General features: G+C 36.7%; 1 protein-coding gene across 9 annotated transcripts in view; it reads left to right on the forward strand.

Annotated features, from left to right (window-relative positions):
• Positions 1-17,630, forward strand: part of PIBF1 (progesterone immunomodulatory binding factor 1) — a 206,294-nt gene that overhangs the window by 22,385 nt on the left and 166,279 nt on the right. For all 9 annotated transcript variants that reach the window (XR_006214658.1, XR_006214660.1, XR_006214666.1 and 6 more), the window contains exon 6: positions 16,460-16,593. Coding sequence is in view for 5 of the 9 variants with exons in the window: in XM_042978114.1 (XP_042834048.1) it covers positions 16,460-16,593 (134 nt within the window). In the remaining 4 variants the exon portion in view is untranslated. The remainder of the gene's footprint in view (positions 1-16,459; positions 16,594-17,630) is intronic.

The raw sequence follows: 17,630 nt of genomic DNA on the forward strand, positions 1-17,630 counted from the left end.
AAATTACTTTTTTTTTTTATTTTTTTTTAAACGTTTATTTATTTTTGAGACAGAGAGAGACAGAGCATGAACGGGGGAGGGTCAGAGAGAGAGGGAGACACAGAATCTGAAACAGGCTCCAGGCTCTGAGCGGTCAGCACAGAGCCCAACACGGGGCTCGATCCCACGGACCGGGAGATCATGACCCGAGCCAAAGTCGGACACTTAACTGACTGAGCCACCCAGGCGCCCCTTAAATTACTTTTTAAGGTACATGTTTAAGATGATATCTGTCATTTATAATTATCGTAGAGTATCTAACAAACTTGTCAGTAAACAATTATAGTTTTGCCCCTATGTTAAAGTAAACAAGCACTTCTCAAAATTTTGATTTATCATTACATTTGTAGGCTCTTTTGGTCAGGTAGAACTAAGAATCTCAATTTTAATGAACAGCCTGGGATTCTAATGTGGCAGCTTCGTGCATTTGAAACACACTCTTGAACCCGGTGGCCAAGATGGTATATCACCATATTATGACAGGAAAAAAACTCATGCGGGACCTTACCAAATGCTCAACTTCTATCAAGATACACTGTGACCACTTCATTCTTTTCATCTACATCTCAGCCCAGATTTCACAAACATATTTGGGTGTCTAAGAGTTCTTTTTGGTCATTTTTAATTTTATGAGATAACTTTATGATCTAAAAAATTAATTAATAACTGCATATTCTAGATCATCTGAACAAATAATTTATACTAAGAGTGTAATCACTATGATGTTCGTGCTCATGTTTGCATTTAATTTTGTCATGGCACCACAAAGATAATTTTAAAAATAGCCATCAGCTGGGGCACCTGGGTGGCTCAGTGGGTGAAGCGTCCGACTTAGGCTCAGGTCGGATCTCATGGTTCTTGAGCCCCGCGTCAAGCTCTGTGCTGACAGCTCAGAGCCTGGAACCTGCTTCAGATTCTGTGTCCTTTCTCTCTCTGCTCCTCCCCCACTTGTACCCTGTCTCTCTCTCTTTCAAAAGTAAGTAAACATTAAAAATATTTTTCTAAATAGCCATCAACTTAATATGTAAAATACACACTTCAGCCAAATAAAGGCCAGATGCTGTCATGGATTACTGTATGAATACAGGGTTCACAGTTCGCATAGAGAAAAAGTCACAATAGTGAGTCATCATACTTGATACCTGGTATAGCTATGCAAAACTCAAAACTAAATAAACTTCTACATGTTCTAACATTTTAAAGTTACATTATGTAGTCAACATAAACTACTGAGTAGAACAAGCGTTGCTGTTTAGGCTTACTTGAAAAAGGAGGAAATAAAGGGATTCTAGGAGCTGACAACCTAAATGAAACCTCATTTCATTTTTCCTTTCATCTAATTCCAGTGATCTGCCTCTTCTTAGCAATCTGCCACTTGGGCTAGCAGGCTGGGAAATGTGAAAAAAAAACTTCTGACTGAAGTTTTGGACTTTAGGAAAACTGGTGTTCCAATTGTATATTTCTGCATAACAAACTACACTAAAACTTGGTGACTTAAAACTATTTATTTGTTACATCTCTGAAGATTGATAGGTTCAGCTGGTTATTGCTTGCCTGTCTGAGGCTAGAATCATTTGAAGTCTAATTCAGTGACATATTTGGGGTCAGAGCACTCTCTTTGCACCTAGCCTCTCCATATGACTAGTTTAGGCATCCTTCAACATGGTTATTTCAGCACAAGGCAGCTAGAGTCCTCCAGAGTGAGCATTCAAGCATTCAAGAAACTCAGGCCAACACTTAAAGGCTTCCTAGGACCTAACTATGAAGTCTCAGAACATCACTTACAGCATATTCTTAGTCAAGCAAACCATTAAGAGGAATAGACTACATTTCTCAGTCGGGTCATAGCTTACCACATATAAGGGAAGAAGTTGATAGAGGCCATCTTGGAGATAAGTTGATAGAGGCCATCTTGGAGATAAGCAGGTTTGGGGTGTTTCTCCCCTGGCCTGGTGACAGCCTGGAGACAGTGTGAGAGAGCCTTAAGCAAGATCAGGAAAATTGTTGGCAGATGTTAGTCTGTAAAAATCTATGAATTCCTCCCTACCGCCACCCCAAATAAGATGAATACAATCTCCCTTGCCTCCAGAAAGCTGAAGAATAGACTAAAGTATTCTATTGAAATAGAGACTTTTATGTTGACCTTTAAAACTAAACACAGTTTTATTTATCTTGAGAAAATGCTTAATTTATATTGATAAAGATTGAAAAATAAAGGGATGGGCTAACAATTATGAAAAAAGACAACAGGAATGTAATGTTAATATCAGATAAGGTATAATTTAAGATAAAAACTACAAAACATTAACAAAAAATAATAAAAGATGATTTTTATAGTCATCAACTTCTGCATATCGAATGACAGTAATTATAAAGAAAAAAATTTTAGAAAAACAACTTAATGAAGTAATAATGCTTGGAAACTTTATAATGTACTTTCTTCAGAAGTAGATTGATTTAATAGATTAAAAAAAGTAAGGACTAGAAGAATTAATTCAGTCAATAATTTTGATTTAGTTGCTATATACAAAGCTCAGTGTTCTCGAATCAGAATTTTTTTTGTCACTAGGAAGTTTACAAAACTATCAGGTATAAACTTGACCACATTTTAAGTACAGATTTTATAGTTCCTGTTAAAAATCATAATTTAGTAAAACTAGAGATAATTAAAAGGTGGGGGGGAATAAATTTACTGAGAAGTTCAGCATATCTTCTAGATCAAAGAGAAAGTAAAACAAGAAAACAATGAAAATGAGAATATTTTACATCAAAATCCTTGAGACATTTAAAGCTGTGCCAGAGGAAAATCTAGAGCTTTAAAATGCCTTTACTGTTAAAGAGAAAGATGAAAAATAAAGACATGCAGTAGTCATTTTAAGAAAGAAACAAAAACAAGGAGTACAGAATGATTGTATGTGAAGAAAATATAGCTCTGTGGTAATAAGCTTGAAAACTGAAAGAAAAGTGAAATGTCCCAACAAAATATAGATGACTAAAATCAACAGAAGTGGAGAACTTGAGTAATCACTATAGAGGCATTAGAAAGTGAGTAAAGATGCATTACTGACGAAATTACTAGGTTCACAGATGGATTACCCAGATAGGTTCACAGCTAATTTCCACAAGGAGAGCTGATTCCAGTTAATTAAACTACACCAAACTATTGAAAAAGATGGAAAGCTCGGAGAAAGATGGTGCAAAAACAAAACAGAACAAATCTATAGGCCAGTTTTACTTATTACTACACATGCAAAAGTTCTAAATAAAATGAATTCTAGCATTGTATTGAGAGAATAATACTTGATGATTAAAGTATATTCTAGGATAGAAGGGATAATCTATTACATTAGCAAGTTGAAGGAGAAAAACCAATCATATGATTGTATAAGTAGATGATAAAAGATGATAAATTAAAATCTAGCAACTATTCCTATTAAAGACACTTAAATATTTACAAACAAAATGTTAACCAAAAAATATTTATCCTAAATGGCAAAACAATAAAACCTTCTTCTGTTAAAATCAGTAACCAAACACAGATTGGGTTGCTCATTATTAACTAACATGGTCTTGGAGGGCCTTAGCAGATGCACTAAGAAGAAAAAACTATCCATATATAAATTTGAAAAGAGATTTTAAAATTTTTTCTGTGTTATGTTTGAAAAACAGCTGAAATTAATGCAAAAATTTGATATTGTGACTGAATACAAGATTAATATATAATCAGTCTTTCTCTAGGCTTAGAGAAATAACTGCTCAATAACTGCTATAGAGGGGCACAGGAGAAAAATATTTCATTTTGTAAGGAAGGTAATGGACTTCTATGAAGAAAACTGTAAAATCTTAGTGTTGAATTTGGAAGCACCATATTTTAGGAGGGAGACTAAGATCATAAAATTATTACTTTTTTCTTATTAATATATTAATCAGATGCAATTAGTTTATATCCCAATACTTTTCTTGTTTTTTGTTTTTTATTTTGTTTAATTTTTATAAAGTTTGAGAGAGAAAGAGACTGCAAGTAGGTGAGGGGCAGAGAGAGAGAGGGAGAGAATTCCAAACAGGCTTTGCGTGGGCTCGATCCCATGAACTGTGAGATCATGACTTGAGCCAAAACCAAGAGTCAGAAGCTTAACTGACTGAGCCACCCAGGTGCCTCTGTTTTTTACTTTTTTGGTAGAGAGGAGAAGTGTTGTACAAGGATTGGGATTGGATAAATTAGTCTATACGAAAAAATAAGTGTCTCAGAATTGGCAAGAAAAATGTGAAAAAAAAAAGATGAGAGGTGGGGAAAGTTGAGGTACTAGTCCAACCAAGATCCCACTATATACTTCAAAATTAATATATAAACTAAATGTGATACTGGCATAGAAACAAACAAACGTTAGTGGAACTGAATACAGAAGTAGATCTAATTATATTCCACAACAGTGGTAGTTTAATTCAGTTGAAGAAGAATGGTTATTTAGAGTAAGGGTCCTAGCATAACTGGATATTCATCTGTTTAAGGGAAAAAAAAAGGTGTCCTCACATTTTATACCATTCACCAATATTAATTCCCATTGAATTAAAATTTTTAGAAGAAAATCTAGGCCATTACTTGAACAATAACACAGATTCTTCGGGTCCACATGCCTTCAGGTGGTATGGAAAAATTATTTTCACTTCTAACTAAAAGTTAGCTCTTAATTCAATAACAGATAAAAGCAAAAACCACAGTAGGACTGCCGCTACCTATGACACTCTGTCAACATTAGAAATCACATATTTTCATCACAATATTAGTTATTGCAGAAATCTTTAAATTGAGTTGTGCTCATCACTACTTCAATATTACTGTAGTTACTAGGCCCCTCGCCGAGTTTACCTTTAATGCATTCATAAAGAAGGACATAACTTTTTTTAGATGAGCAATTTTTATTTTTATTTTATGTATTTATTTTTAGAGTGAGAGAGCAAATGGGAGAGAGGGGGAGAGAGAGAGAGAGAGAGAGAGAGAGAGAGAGAGAGAGAGAGAGAGAGAGAGAGAGAGAATATCTTAAGCAGGCTCCACACTCAGCACAGAGCCCAATGCCAGGCTTGATCCACAACCGTGAGCTCATGACCTGAGCTGAAATCAAGAGTCGGGTGCTCAGCCAACTAAGCCACCCAGGCGCCCCAGGACATATTACATAACTCTTAAAAATACTTTGATAGTTTTATTTCAGTATGATTTGTTTCCTTCATAATTCTGTAAATTTTAATTTTTGCTTTTAGAAACAGTCTCAGAAAGGGTTCATGGGGGGCGCCTAGGTGGCTCAGTCGGTTGAGCATCTGACTTCGGCTCAGGTCATGATCTCCCGGTCTGTGAGTTTGAGCCCCACATTGGGCTCTGTGCTGACAGCTTGGAGCCTGGAGCCTGTTTCAGATTCTGTGTCTCCCTCTCTTTCTGCCCTTCGCCCACTCGTTCTCTCTCTCTCTCTCTCTCTCTCTCTCTCTCTCTGTCAAAAATAAATAAACATTAAAAATTTTTTTTAAAAAAGAAAGGGTTCACAGGCATCACTAGAATGCCAGTGGAGTCCATGGCACAAGAAAGTATTAAGAATCCCTAATTTAAGTGAATATTAACAGTGCTTCTTAAACTCTAATGTAAATACAAATCACCTGGGGATCTTGTTAAAATGAAAATGATATAATAGTTCTGGGATAAGGCCTAAGACTGTTTCACAGTTAGCATGTTCACAGATGTTACTAGTGCTCATTGTCCAATGCCAGTTAGTGGACTGAACTTTGTATGAGTAGCTAAGTTCTGGAAGTCACTTGTCCAGTGTAGTAGTCAGAGCCACAAGTGACTATTTCAATTTAAGTTAATTAAAATTCATTTCCTCAGACTTACTAGTTACAAGTGGTTAGTGAGTACCATAGTGGATGGTACAGACACAGAACATTTTTTTCATTGAAGAAGAGTTCTGTTGGACAGTGCTGTCCTAGAGGTTGGGGTAATCTCAGCCAAGACAAGGAAACAAAAAAGCTTTAAAAGAATAAGACAAAAAATAATAATAATAATAAAGCATAGGCAAAGTTTAATGTTTAAAGTATGCATTTGGGGAAAAATTGGAATGAAGATGATGAAAAGTTAATACTAGCATTATTTGAAGCTCTTATAAATTAATAGAAAAAAGACAAGCCCAAAGGAACACAGGCAAAGACTATGAATAGGCATTTCACAAAATGCAAATTCAAATAGCCAGATTCTCGAACTAGGTAGCATTGGGGGAAATAAAATTAAAGTATCAGTGAGAACTCAGGTGGGCAAAAATGTAAAAGACCTAATAAATATGTGTACCTTTTTCTAAAGGAAAAAGATAAACATGTTGCTGGTGGAAAAGTGAACTGCTACATGCATTCTTTGGAAAGAAATCTAGCACTATCAATTAAAATGGAACATGAGCATCCTTCAACATAGTAACCGCACTACTGAGAGTGGGTCCCACAGGGTGAAGTACTAGTGCAAAAGGATATTTGTATAAGGAGATTTATTGCAGCACTGTTTCTGGCAACAAGCGCTGAAAGGGGAAAGGAGGGACTGGAAACAAAATAAATGCCCATGAATACAATAGCAAGGAAATGGTTACAAAAACCATGATACAGGCTATACCATAGAATATTGTGCAGGAATTTGTAGAATGAACTGGAGAATATCAGTTAATTTAGGATTTTCACAAGGTAAATTGCTGAATGACTAAACCTGGATACAAAATATTCAACACCTTTTTTTTAAGCTTTATTTATTGATTTGGTAGAGGGAGAGCAAGTGGTGGAGGGGCAGAGAGAGAGAGAGAGAGAGAGAGAGAGAGAGAACCCCAAGCAGTCTCTGTGCTGTCAATGCAGAGCCAGATGGGGGCAGAGCCCGATGGGGGTGTGGATCAGGACTTGATCTCTCCAACCATCTGTGAGATTATGACCAGAGGCAAAAATCAAGAGTCTGGTTGGACAGATACTTAACTGACTGAGCCATCCAGGTGCCCCACTTCTTTTTTTTTTTTTTATCAGGAAACTAATAACCAGCAACGCCTCCTTCCTCTGAGCGTCCACACGAGTATATGAACTCATGGAGAAGTATATGAAGGAAAATAGAGAAAAACACAAGTTACGTGGGATGTAGGGCAAAGAGGGAAGAAAGATAAAAAATTATAAAAATAGGGCACCTGGGTAGCTCGGTCAATTAAGTGTCTGACTCTTGATTCCGCTCCGGTCGTGATCTCACAGTTGTGGGATTGAGCTGCTCATCGGGCTCCAAGCTAATCGCAAAGCCTGCTTGGGATTCTCTCACCCCTGCTCTCTGCCTTTCCACTATTCATGCACACACTCACATCCTCTCTCTCCCTCCCTGGCTCTCTCAAAACTAAAATAAACATTAAAAAAAAAAAAAAACTATTAGATTTTATATCCTGCGACTTTGCTGAATTTATGGATCAGTTCTAGCAGTTTTTTGGTGGAGTCTTTTGGGTTTTCCACATAGAGTATCGTGTCGCCTGCAAAGAGTGGAAGTTTGACTTCTCCTTGTCGTCTACAAAGAGTGGAAGTTTGACTTCTCCTTGCCGACTTGAATGCCTTTTATTTCTTTGTGTTGTCTGATTGCTGAGGCTAGGACTTCCAACACTATGCTGAATAACAGTGGTGAGAGTGGACATCCTTGTCGTGTACCTGGCCTTAGGGGGAAAGCCCTCAGTTTTTCCCCATTGAGGATGATATTAGCAATGGGTCTTTCATATAGGGCTTTTATGATCTTGAGGTGTGATCCTTCTATCCCTACTTTCTTGAAGATTTTTGTCAAGAAAGGATGCTGTATTTTGTCAAATGCTTTCTCTGCATATTAGAGGATCATGTGGTTCTTATCCTTTCTTTTATTAATGTGATGGATGTATCACACTGATTGATTTGCAGATATTGAACAAGCACTGCATCCCAGGAACAAATCCCACTTGATCATGGTAAATAATTCTTTTAATGTACCATTGGATCCAGTTTGCTAGTATTTTGTTGAGAATTTTTGCAACCGTGTTCACCAGGGAAATTGGTCTGTAGTTCTCCTCTTTAGTGGGGTCTTTGTCTGGTTTTGGAATCAAGTAATGCTGGCCTTATAGAATGAGTTTGGAAGTTTTCCTTTCATTTCTGTTTTTTGAAGAGCTTCAAAAGAATAGGTTTTAACTCTTCTTTAAATATTCGGTAGAGTTCCCCTGGAAAGCCATCCAGTCTTGGACTCTTGTTTTTTTGGAAGATATTTGATTACTGATTCAACTTCTTTACTGGTTATAGGTCTGGTCAGATTTTCTGTTTCTTCCTGTTTCAGTTTTGGTAGTTTATATGTTTCTAGGAATTTGTCCATTTCTTCCATATTGCCTGATTTGTTGGCATATAATTGCTCATAATATTATCTTACTATTGTTTGTATTTCTGTGGTGTTGGTTGTGATTTCTCCTCTTTTATCATGACTTTATTTATTTGAGTCCTTTTTCTTTTTGAAGAGTCTAGCTAAGGGTTCATCAATTTTGTTAATTTTTTCAAAGAACTAGCTCCTGTTCTATTGACTTTTTTTAAATTTCAATATCATTGATTTCTGCTCTAATCTTTATTATTTCCCTTCTTCTGCTGGTTTTGGTCTTTATTTGCTGTTCTTTTTCCAGCTCTTTTAGGTGTTAAGGTTAGGTTGTGTATTTGAGATTTGAGACTCCTTCTTTAGGAAGACCTGGATTGCTATATTTTACTTCCCTCTTATACTTCACACCTTTGCTACATCCCAGAGGTTTTGGGCTGTCGTGTTTTCATTTTCATTGGGTTCCATTTACTTTTTAATTTCCTCTTTAATTTCTTGGCTAACCCACTCATTCTTCAGTAAGATGTTCTTTAATCTCCAAGTATTTATGGTCTTTCCAAATTTTTTGTTGTTGATTTTGAGTTTCATAGCATTGTCTGATCTCATAGCAAGGTATGATCTTGATCATTTTGTACTGCGTTCATACTTTTAATGCTTATCTAAATCCCTTGAAAGGCATTGAAAGCCATGCTTTCTTAAATTGATATACTTACATTCTTGGAATAATCAGTGAGATTTGAAAGATAATTTAGCAAATTGGTCTCATTTAAAATGTTAGGATTTAAATTTGTTTAATTCAGTCATATTTGGGTCAATACCTACTGAAAAAAACAGTATCTCAAATTTCTTTCAGTAGTTTGCTGAATGAAATGTAAGCTATAAAAATTGCTTCCCAACACAACATACTGTTCCGCAGTGGAGGGTTCTGCTAGATCCCTGAACTAGTTGGGAGTAATAGTAAATATAACGTGTCCTACGGTAGTAGGCACATGAAAATTAATGAACCACTAAATGAGTTAGTGTACTCACTCTGTGGAGGCAGCAGTTAAGATTCAGAGAAGCTGACTTGGTAGAAAAGTCCAGTGCAGACAGATTTGAACCCATATCTCTTTATCCCAATCTAACCTCCACCACACTTGAAGTTACCTTTCGTCATTCCTCTAAATTTTTTAATTTTTCCCTTAGAAAAGCTTAAGCTTTCATGTTTGAATTCACATTTACTGGCTGAAATAGATATTATTAAAAATTATAATTTATTATCATTTATTTAAAAATATCATATATTATCGTGTAAAACAAAAAAAATCATTAAATCTTCTTGTTTTCTTTTTAACCCACGGTAAACTTTTAATACTTCAGTTTTGTCTTTTTTAAGACTTTAGAAGGAGTAAAAAAAATGTGTAAATAATATATTTCTTGAGGATCATAGCAACAACAAATAGTAGTCTCTGGCCACAAAACAGACACTTACTTAAAGGTCAGTCTATAGCAGTCAAAGGTTAACTAGGTTTCTTGTTCTTTTCCATATTTAGTTGCTTGGAGTATATTATAGATAATGTGAAACTTGTGAGAATTCTGAGGAATGAATTCTCATTTTCCCAGAATGGCTAACCATACCATTTCTTCTCATTCATTAAATTGCTATCCAGCGTAAACGGCTTCTGATTTGAACCATTGACCTTAAGGTAAATGTCACCATATCACCTTTCCAATTTCCTTAACTGCCCTATCTCCCCACAGGCAGGAGATCACCTCATTTATTAAAGATTTATTTTGACACATAGGTTACCACTCTCTTCTCAGTTTAAGTGGTGTGAAAGACAAAAGATTTAAATGATGCTTAGAAATTCATTATACCTAAAGTAATTGCCTTTTGGTTTACATAGCAGCTTGACTGTTTAAAATGTGCCTATTTAATTGCATCTTTGAATCTTTTTAACTTTTTCTAGAAAACATTTAGATTTGATGTTATTTTGTCAAATGGTTCTTATTATGTATTTAAGAAATGAGTGTAATAATTGTTTTAAAGGAAGGGAGTCCAAAATTAACTGATTTATGCATATGCCATATTTGAACCCATAAAATTTGCAATTAAAGTGCTTTCAACACCCTGGATTTGAACAGTAAATAATAATATTAACTTCCAACAATGGTTTTATAGTTTCTAGAGAATTGATTCTTCAAAAACCAGAAACTTGAAATTAAAAGCATGAAGTATGTATGAATTTGAGAACATAGATTCTAGTTCAGCCTCTCCTAGCCCTGGAATCCTGGACACATCTTCTAACCGCTTTTGGCTTTAATGTTCTTATCTTGAAAATAAGATTGTAGTAGATTATCTCCAGGCTATCTTTCATCTCTGAAATTCTGTAAATCTAAAATGCTTAGCTGCTGTGGGACACCTGGGTGGCTCAGTCAGTTAAACGTCCAATTTCGGTCATGATCTCACAGTTCGTGAGTTTGAGCCCTGCATAGGACTCTGTGCTGACAGCCCAGAGCCTGGAGCCTGCTTTGGATTCTGTGTGTGTGTCTCTCTCTGCTCCTCCCCAACTCGTGCTCGCTCTCTCTCTGTCTCTCAAAAATAAATAAACATTAAAAAAATAATAAAATGCTTGGGGCGCCTAGGTGGCTCAGTCGGTTGAGTGTCCAACTTCGGCTCAGGTCATGATCTCACAGTCTGTGAGTTTGAGCTCCGCGTCGGGCTCTGTGCTGACAGCTCAGAGCCTAGAGCCTGCTTCGGATTCTGTGTCTTCCTCTCTCTCTGCCCCTCCCCCGCTCATCCTCTGTCTCTCTCTCTCTCTCTCAAAAATAAATAAACATTAAAAAAAAATAAAAAATAAAAAAATAATAAAATGCTTAGCTGCTGTTTTTGGAAAGAAAGGGCATCTCATTATAAATTTGAAAGTTCTAATAGTTGATAAATTTGCCAAAACATTATATAATACAACATTTTCAGTTTCTAATGTCAAACAAACTGTAGAGAGATACATAGAGTAAAAAAAGTGAGTCTCAAAAATAAAAATTAAAAAAAAAAAAAGTGAGTCTCTTCACTACCCACTTTCATCCTGCTCATTCCACTTTGATGTGATTATCACATCTCATGCTTTCCATTCCTATTTTTCAGGCACCCTTGAAGAACTTCTCCCCAGTTAACATTTTCCTGTTTGAAGCCTCTTATTTCACCTAAAAAAAAATTGTTTTAATGTTTACTTATTTTTGAGAGAGAGAGAGAGAGAGAGAGACAGAGAGAGAGAGAGAAATAGAGACAGAGTATGAGGAGGGACAGAGACAGAGAGGGAGAATCTGAAGCAGGCTCCAGGCTCTGAGCTGTCAGCACAGAGCCCAATGTGGGGCTTGAACCAACGAACCGTGAGATCATAACCTGAGCTGAAGTCAGACACTCAACTGACTGAGCCACCCAAGTGCCCCTGTTTCACTTTTTAAATGTGTGTAACCTACATAAAAAAAGTCTTAATTGAATTTTTACAAAATGAATACATCCACCACCAAATCAAGAATAAAAGCTCCTTTTGTGCTGTCTCAAAATTCCGCATATATGTTGCATAGATATTATTGTTTCAGAAGGTGTGTTTTATTTGCAGATTTATGATAGTATTCTGTAATTTCACTTGGAAAACTGATAATGTATTAAATACTTAACTTTTAAAGTCATTTTTTCTACATCTGAAACTGTTTTAAATGCTAGTGATACATGGTCCATTTATATTTCAACATTAGTTCCTTTTGAGAACATTTCTAGTATAACTACTATGTAAAGGTTACTTGGTGTACAGAGATAAAGCAGGTCTTCAAGGAAACCCACGTCTTAGGTGGGTGTGAGGAAGGATGAGGGTTATAGGAAAGAGAAGAAAACACGCAATTACAATAACATTTACTTTTTTCAGTCTGGAGATAGCCTTCTATTATTTCCTCATATGAATAATATAGAAGAGGAAAAAGATAACATTAATCCTGGCAGTCAAAATCAGTTCCATTTTAGATATGTAGAAACCTGTCAAACAGTTTAAATCTTCTCAATGACTTGGACTGTTCTTATTTTCCCCATATAACTTTTTTTTCTTTATTATAAAAGGAAATTGAGACACTGTTAACTGGTTTACTGTAACATGGAAATTCTCTCTTAGGGTTTGATGACTGGAAATTTTATGTGTGCCCCTTTATGTTTGAAAATATTGTTTACTACTTTTGCTTTAGTCACTTCAATGTCCTCTTTTGCTCCTTTCCGCAGGCATTAACTGCAAACTTTAGTATAATAGGCAGAGTACTAGGTACTAGGATTATGGAAAACCTCCTTAAATTTTTTCTTATGATGTAGAAGGCAAGTAATGGCTGCTTATAGCACATATGATAGGGTTTCTGACAGAAAGAACCAGGTGCTATGGAAAAATGTAAGACAAACATCAAACTCAGATTTGGGGCTTGAGTCTTCCCAAATAAGTTGATGCTGAGTTCAAAACAGGGAAGGATGTATAGGGATGATACAAAGTAATCTTTTCTATTCTCGTTAGCCTTCACCTGGAAGTTGTACACAGTCATAGCATGTAATACCCTTTATTTCTGTGAAGACTCCCTCAGGTGCCTTCTGCTCTTTGTCCTCTGGCCACCCTTTAAATGTTCATATTCCTCCAGGATTCTGTTTGGTCTTTGTGCAGTTTTTAAAGTTGAACTATCAATTTGGCTCGAATCTCTCTAGAAGCCAAAGTAAAATTGAAGTACTATATTAATTTATAGTTAATGATTATATACTATTTTTAGCCACTTTTGTAAGCACTATAGATGTATTACTTGATATAGTCAACACTCTGTGAGGTAGATGAGGACTCTGAATATGAGAGGTAAACCTGCCCAAAGTCTTAACTGCAGGTAATTCGGTTCTAGACATGTGAATTCTGGAGCTTGCCTTCCCAACTGTCATAGTATATACTGTTCCACAGCAGCTACATGATTAATAGCATTTAGAAGGATAAAGCATTCTTCAGGGGAACTAAAGTATCTTCTGGGACTTAGGCCTAAAATGATGTATGTGATAATCCGTAGGGGATATGATAGAGTATCTTCAGTTATGATCCTATCATAAATACTATAGTAACATTCCAGTCTTAGGAGGAGCTTCTCAGTATAAGAACATAATATTATACCAAAACAAAACGCACACCATGATAGTTTTTCCATAATGCATTTCTCAGACAGCCCTTGGATAGAAATTTGGGAGCTAACATTTCAAAGTGATGTTTAATAGTTTGAAAAGGACAAAAGCAGAGGATCTTACTCATCTTTGTGTGTACAGAGCCTCATCTAGGAATAGTCATATAGAAATAATTCAGTCAGTATTTGTGGAATGAATGTGGCCACGCTTACCTGGTCTGCTACTAAAGAATGACTTGGAACAGGATGCATTAATCATGACAGGTTCTGGGGGTGGAGTTGACAGTCGCTGGCAAGATCTGATAAGTTCAAAGGGCAGAAATAAGGAGGAACTCTGTCTCTGTGTTTTGTTTTTCCTCTCATTTCCATATTCATTTATTTCCTAATTTATTCAAAAGCATTCATTTGATTTTTCCTGAATACTAAATGCCTTGTAAAGTGATGGCGATCCAGTGGTGAATAAGACAAAGCCCTGCCCTTAAGATATTTATGCTCTGGTGAGGTACATAGAAAACTAATCTGATGCTACAGTGCAGTTGGTGCTCTGGAGGTGACAAATAAAAGTTCAGATAATATGCAGCTATTTAGGCAGTGAGAACAGGTTAGAGGAAGCATGCTATGTTACAAACTTCAGCTCTTCATTAGGGTTGGAGGGTGATAGGTGAATATGAGAAATGATGAGATAGGAGGTTTGTGGTAAGCCAGACTAGGCTGTGGTTTTTGACGATGTTCCCTTCTAATAACCGCTCTCCTATAGCGGTCTGGTGGGTGAAAGGAAGATTGACACAGAAGAACTTTCCAAGTGCCACAAAATTCCTTCTTTTGCTGAATACCACCACTGAAACTGCATGACTAATCTCTTCAGTAACTATTTTTCATTGTAGATACTGGATCTTCAGGTGTCTCTTCATCTCTAAGTTGTGAGCTCCTCAAGAACAGCAGCTGTGTTTTATTTGTTTCTGGGTCTTTAGTGTCTAATTGTTACTCAGACAAAAAACAGCCATTTAACATTGGTAGTCATTTTATGTGTTATTCTAGTAACCAAAGCAGTTGCCCTATTTTTTTCCATGAAAACTAGAGCTCAAGTTTTAAATAAACAAACTTACAACCTACTCTGTCAGTTTAAGATAATTTGTCTTCAAGTAATTTCCCTCAAGGGGAAATAAATACTACACAGAAGAATTGAAAAAAAATTTTTTTTAATTTTTTTTTAATGTTTATTTATCTTTGAGAGACAGAGCACGAACGGGGGAGGGGCAGAGTGAAAGGGAGACTGAATCTGAAGCAGGCTCCATGCTCTGAGCTATCTGCACAGAGCCTGATGCGGGGCTCGAACTCACAAGCTGTGAGATCATGACCTGAGCTGAAGTGGGACGCTCAACTGACTGAGCCACCCAGGTGCCCCTGAAATTTTTTTTGTAATTGCAAGGACATTCACAGCATAACAGAAGAATTCATTAAAGAATTTGGTCAACTAAAGCGGGAGCATCACAATCCAGACTTTAGCCTCTACTACAAAGCTGTAATCATCAAGACAGCATGGTATTGGCACAAAAACAGACACATAGACCAATGGAATAGAATAGAAACCCCAGAATTAGACCCACAAAAGTATGGCCAACTAATCTTTGACAAAGCAGGAAAGAATATCCAATGGAAAAAAGACAGTCTCTTTAACAAATGATGCTGGGAGAACTGGACAGCAACATGCAGAAGGATGAAACTAGAGCACTTTCTTACACCTTTCACAAAAATAAACTCAAAATGGATAACAGACCTGAATGTGAGACAGGAAACTATCAAAACCCTAGAGGAGAAAGCAGGAAAAATAAACCCCTCTGACCTCAGCCGCAGCAATTTCTTACTTGACACATCCCCAAAGGCAAGGGAATTAAGAGCAAAAATGAACTATTGGGACCTCATGAAGATAAAAAGCTTCTGCACTGCAAAGGAAACAATCAACAACACTAAAAGGCAACCAACAGAATGGGAAAAGATATTTGCAAATGACATATCAGACAAAAGGCTAGTATCCAAAATCTATAAAGAGCTCACCAAACTCCACACCCAGAAAACAAATAATCCAGTGAAGAAATGGGCAGAAAACATGAATAGACACTTCTCTAAAGAAGACATCTGGAAGGCCAAAAGGCACATGAAAAGATGCTCAGTGTCACTCCTCATCAGGGAAATACAAATCAAAACCACACTCAGATATCACCTCATGCCAGTCAGAGTGGCTAAAATGAACACATCAGGAGACTATAGATGCTGGCAAGCATGTGGAGAAACGGGAACCCTCTTGCACTGTTGGTGGGAATGCAAACTGGTGCAACCGCTCTGGAAAACAGTGTGGAGGTTCCTCAAAAAATTAAAAATAGATCTACCTCATGACCCAGCAATAGCACTGCTAGGAATTTACCCAAGGGATACAGGAGTGCTGATGCATAGGGGCACCTGTACCCCAATGTAATACTACATGCCAATGAGAAAGAATGAAATATGGCCTTTTGTAGCAACGTGGATGGAACTGGAGAGTGTTATGCTAAGTGAAGTAAGTCATACAGAGAAAGACAGATACTGTATGTTTTCACTCTTATGTGGATCCTGAGAAACTTAACAGAAGACCATGGGGGAGGGGAAGGAAAATTAAAAAAAAGAGGTTAGAGAGGGAGGAAGCCAAAACATAAGAGACTCTTAAAAACTTAGAACAAACTGAGGGTTGATGGGGGGTGGGAGGGAGGGGAGGGTGGGTGATGGGTATTGAGGAGGGCATCTGTTGGGATGAACACTGGGTGTTGTATAGAAACCAATTTGACAATAAATTTCATATTTAAAAAAAAGAATTTGGTCAACTATGTTTAGCTTGAAATGTTTTATTATTGTTTTGATTTACAGACTTATGAGGAAGATCGAAGAAATTATTCTGAACTTCAAATTAGATGTCAACGTTTGGCCTTAGAATTAGCTGACACAAAACAGTTAATTCAGCAAGGGGACTACCGTCAAGAAAACTATGGTAAAGTCAAAAAGTAAGTAGTTAAGATGGCTACAGTAGTTCTTGTGTGTGTGTGTGTGTGTGTGTGTGTGTGTGTGTGTGTGTGTGTGTGTGTGTATGCATCAAAGTCACCTGAATTGTTATCATCAACATTGTTAATTCCACTTTGTACCTTACTGTTTTTCTGTGTCCCTACTTTTGAATTTTCCAGAATGTCATAGTTGGAATCATACAATATGGGACCTTTTAAGACTGACTTCTTTCACTCAGTGATATACATTTAAGTTTCCTCTAGGTCTTTTCATGGCTTGATAGCTCATTTCTTTTTGGTGAGTGATATTTCATTGTCTGGATATACCACAGTTTATACATCCATTCACCTACTAAAGGACATCTTGGTTAGTTTCAAGTTTTGTCAGTTATATCTAAGTCTGCTGTAAACATCCACATCAGGTTTTTGTATGGACATAAGTTTTCAACTCCTTTGGGTAAATACCAAGTAGCACAATTGTATGGTAAGTGTATTTTTAGTTTCGGGGCACCTGGGTGGCTCAGTCGGTTGAGTGTCCGAGTTCAGCTCAGGTCCTGATTTCATGGCTTGTGAGTTCAAGCCCTGTGTCAGGCTCTGTGCTGACAGCTCAGAGCCTGGAGCCTGCTTCAGATTCTGTGTCTCCCTCTCTGTCCCTCCCCTACTTGCACTCTGTCTCCCTCTCCCTCTCTTTCAAAAATAAACATTAAAAAAAAAAAGTATTTTTAGTTTTGTAAGAAACCACTAAACTTTTTGTCCCAAAGTGGCTCTACGATTTTGCGTTCCACCAGAGGTGAATGAGAGTTCCTATTGTTCTATGTCTTTGCCAGTATTTGGCATTCTGGATTTTGACCATTCTAATAGGTATTTAGGGGTATCTCACTGTTGTTTTATTTTGCGTTTTTCTGATGACATTTGTTGTGGAACATCGTTTCATGTGCTTATTTGCAATCTGTATCTTCTTTGATAAGGTGTCTATTAAGGTTTTGGCCCATTTTCTAATTGGGTTGTTTGTTTTCTCACTGTTGAGTTCTAAGAGTTCT

Source organism: Panthera tigris, chromosome A1, assembly GCF_018350195.1.
Source record: "Panthera tigris isolate Pti1 chromosome A1, P.tigris_Pti1_mat1.1, whole genome shotgun sequence".
Taxonomy (NCBI): domain Eukaryota; kingdom Metazoa; phylum Chordata; class Mammalia; order Carnivora; family Felidae; genus Panthera; species Panthera tigris.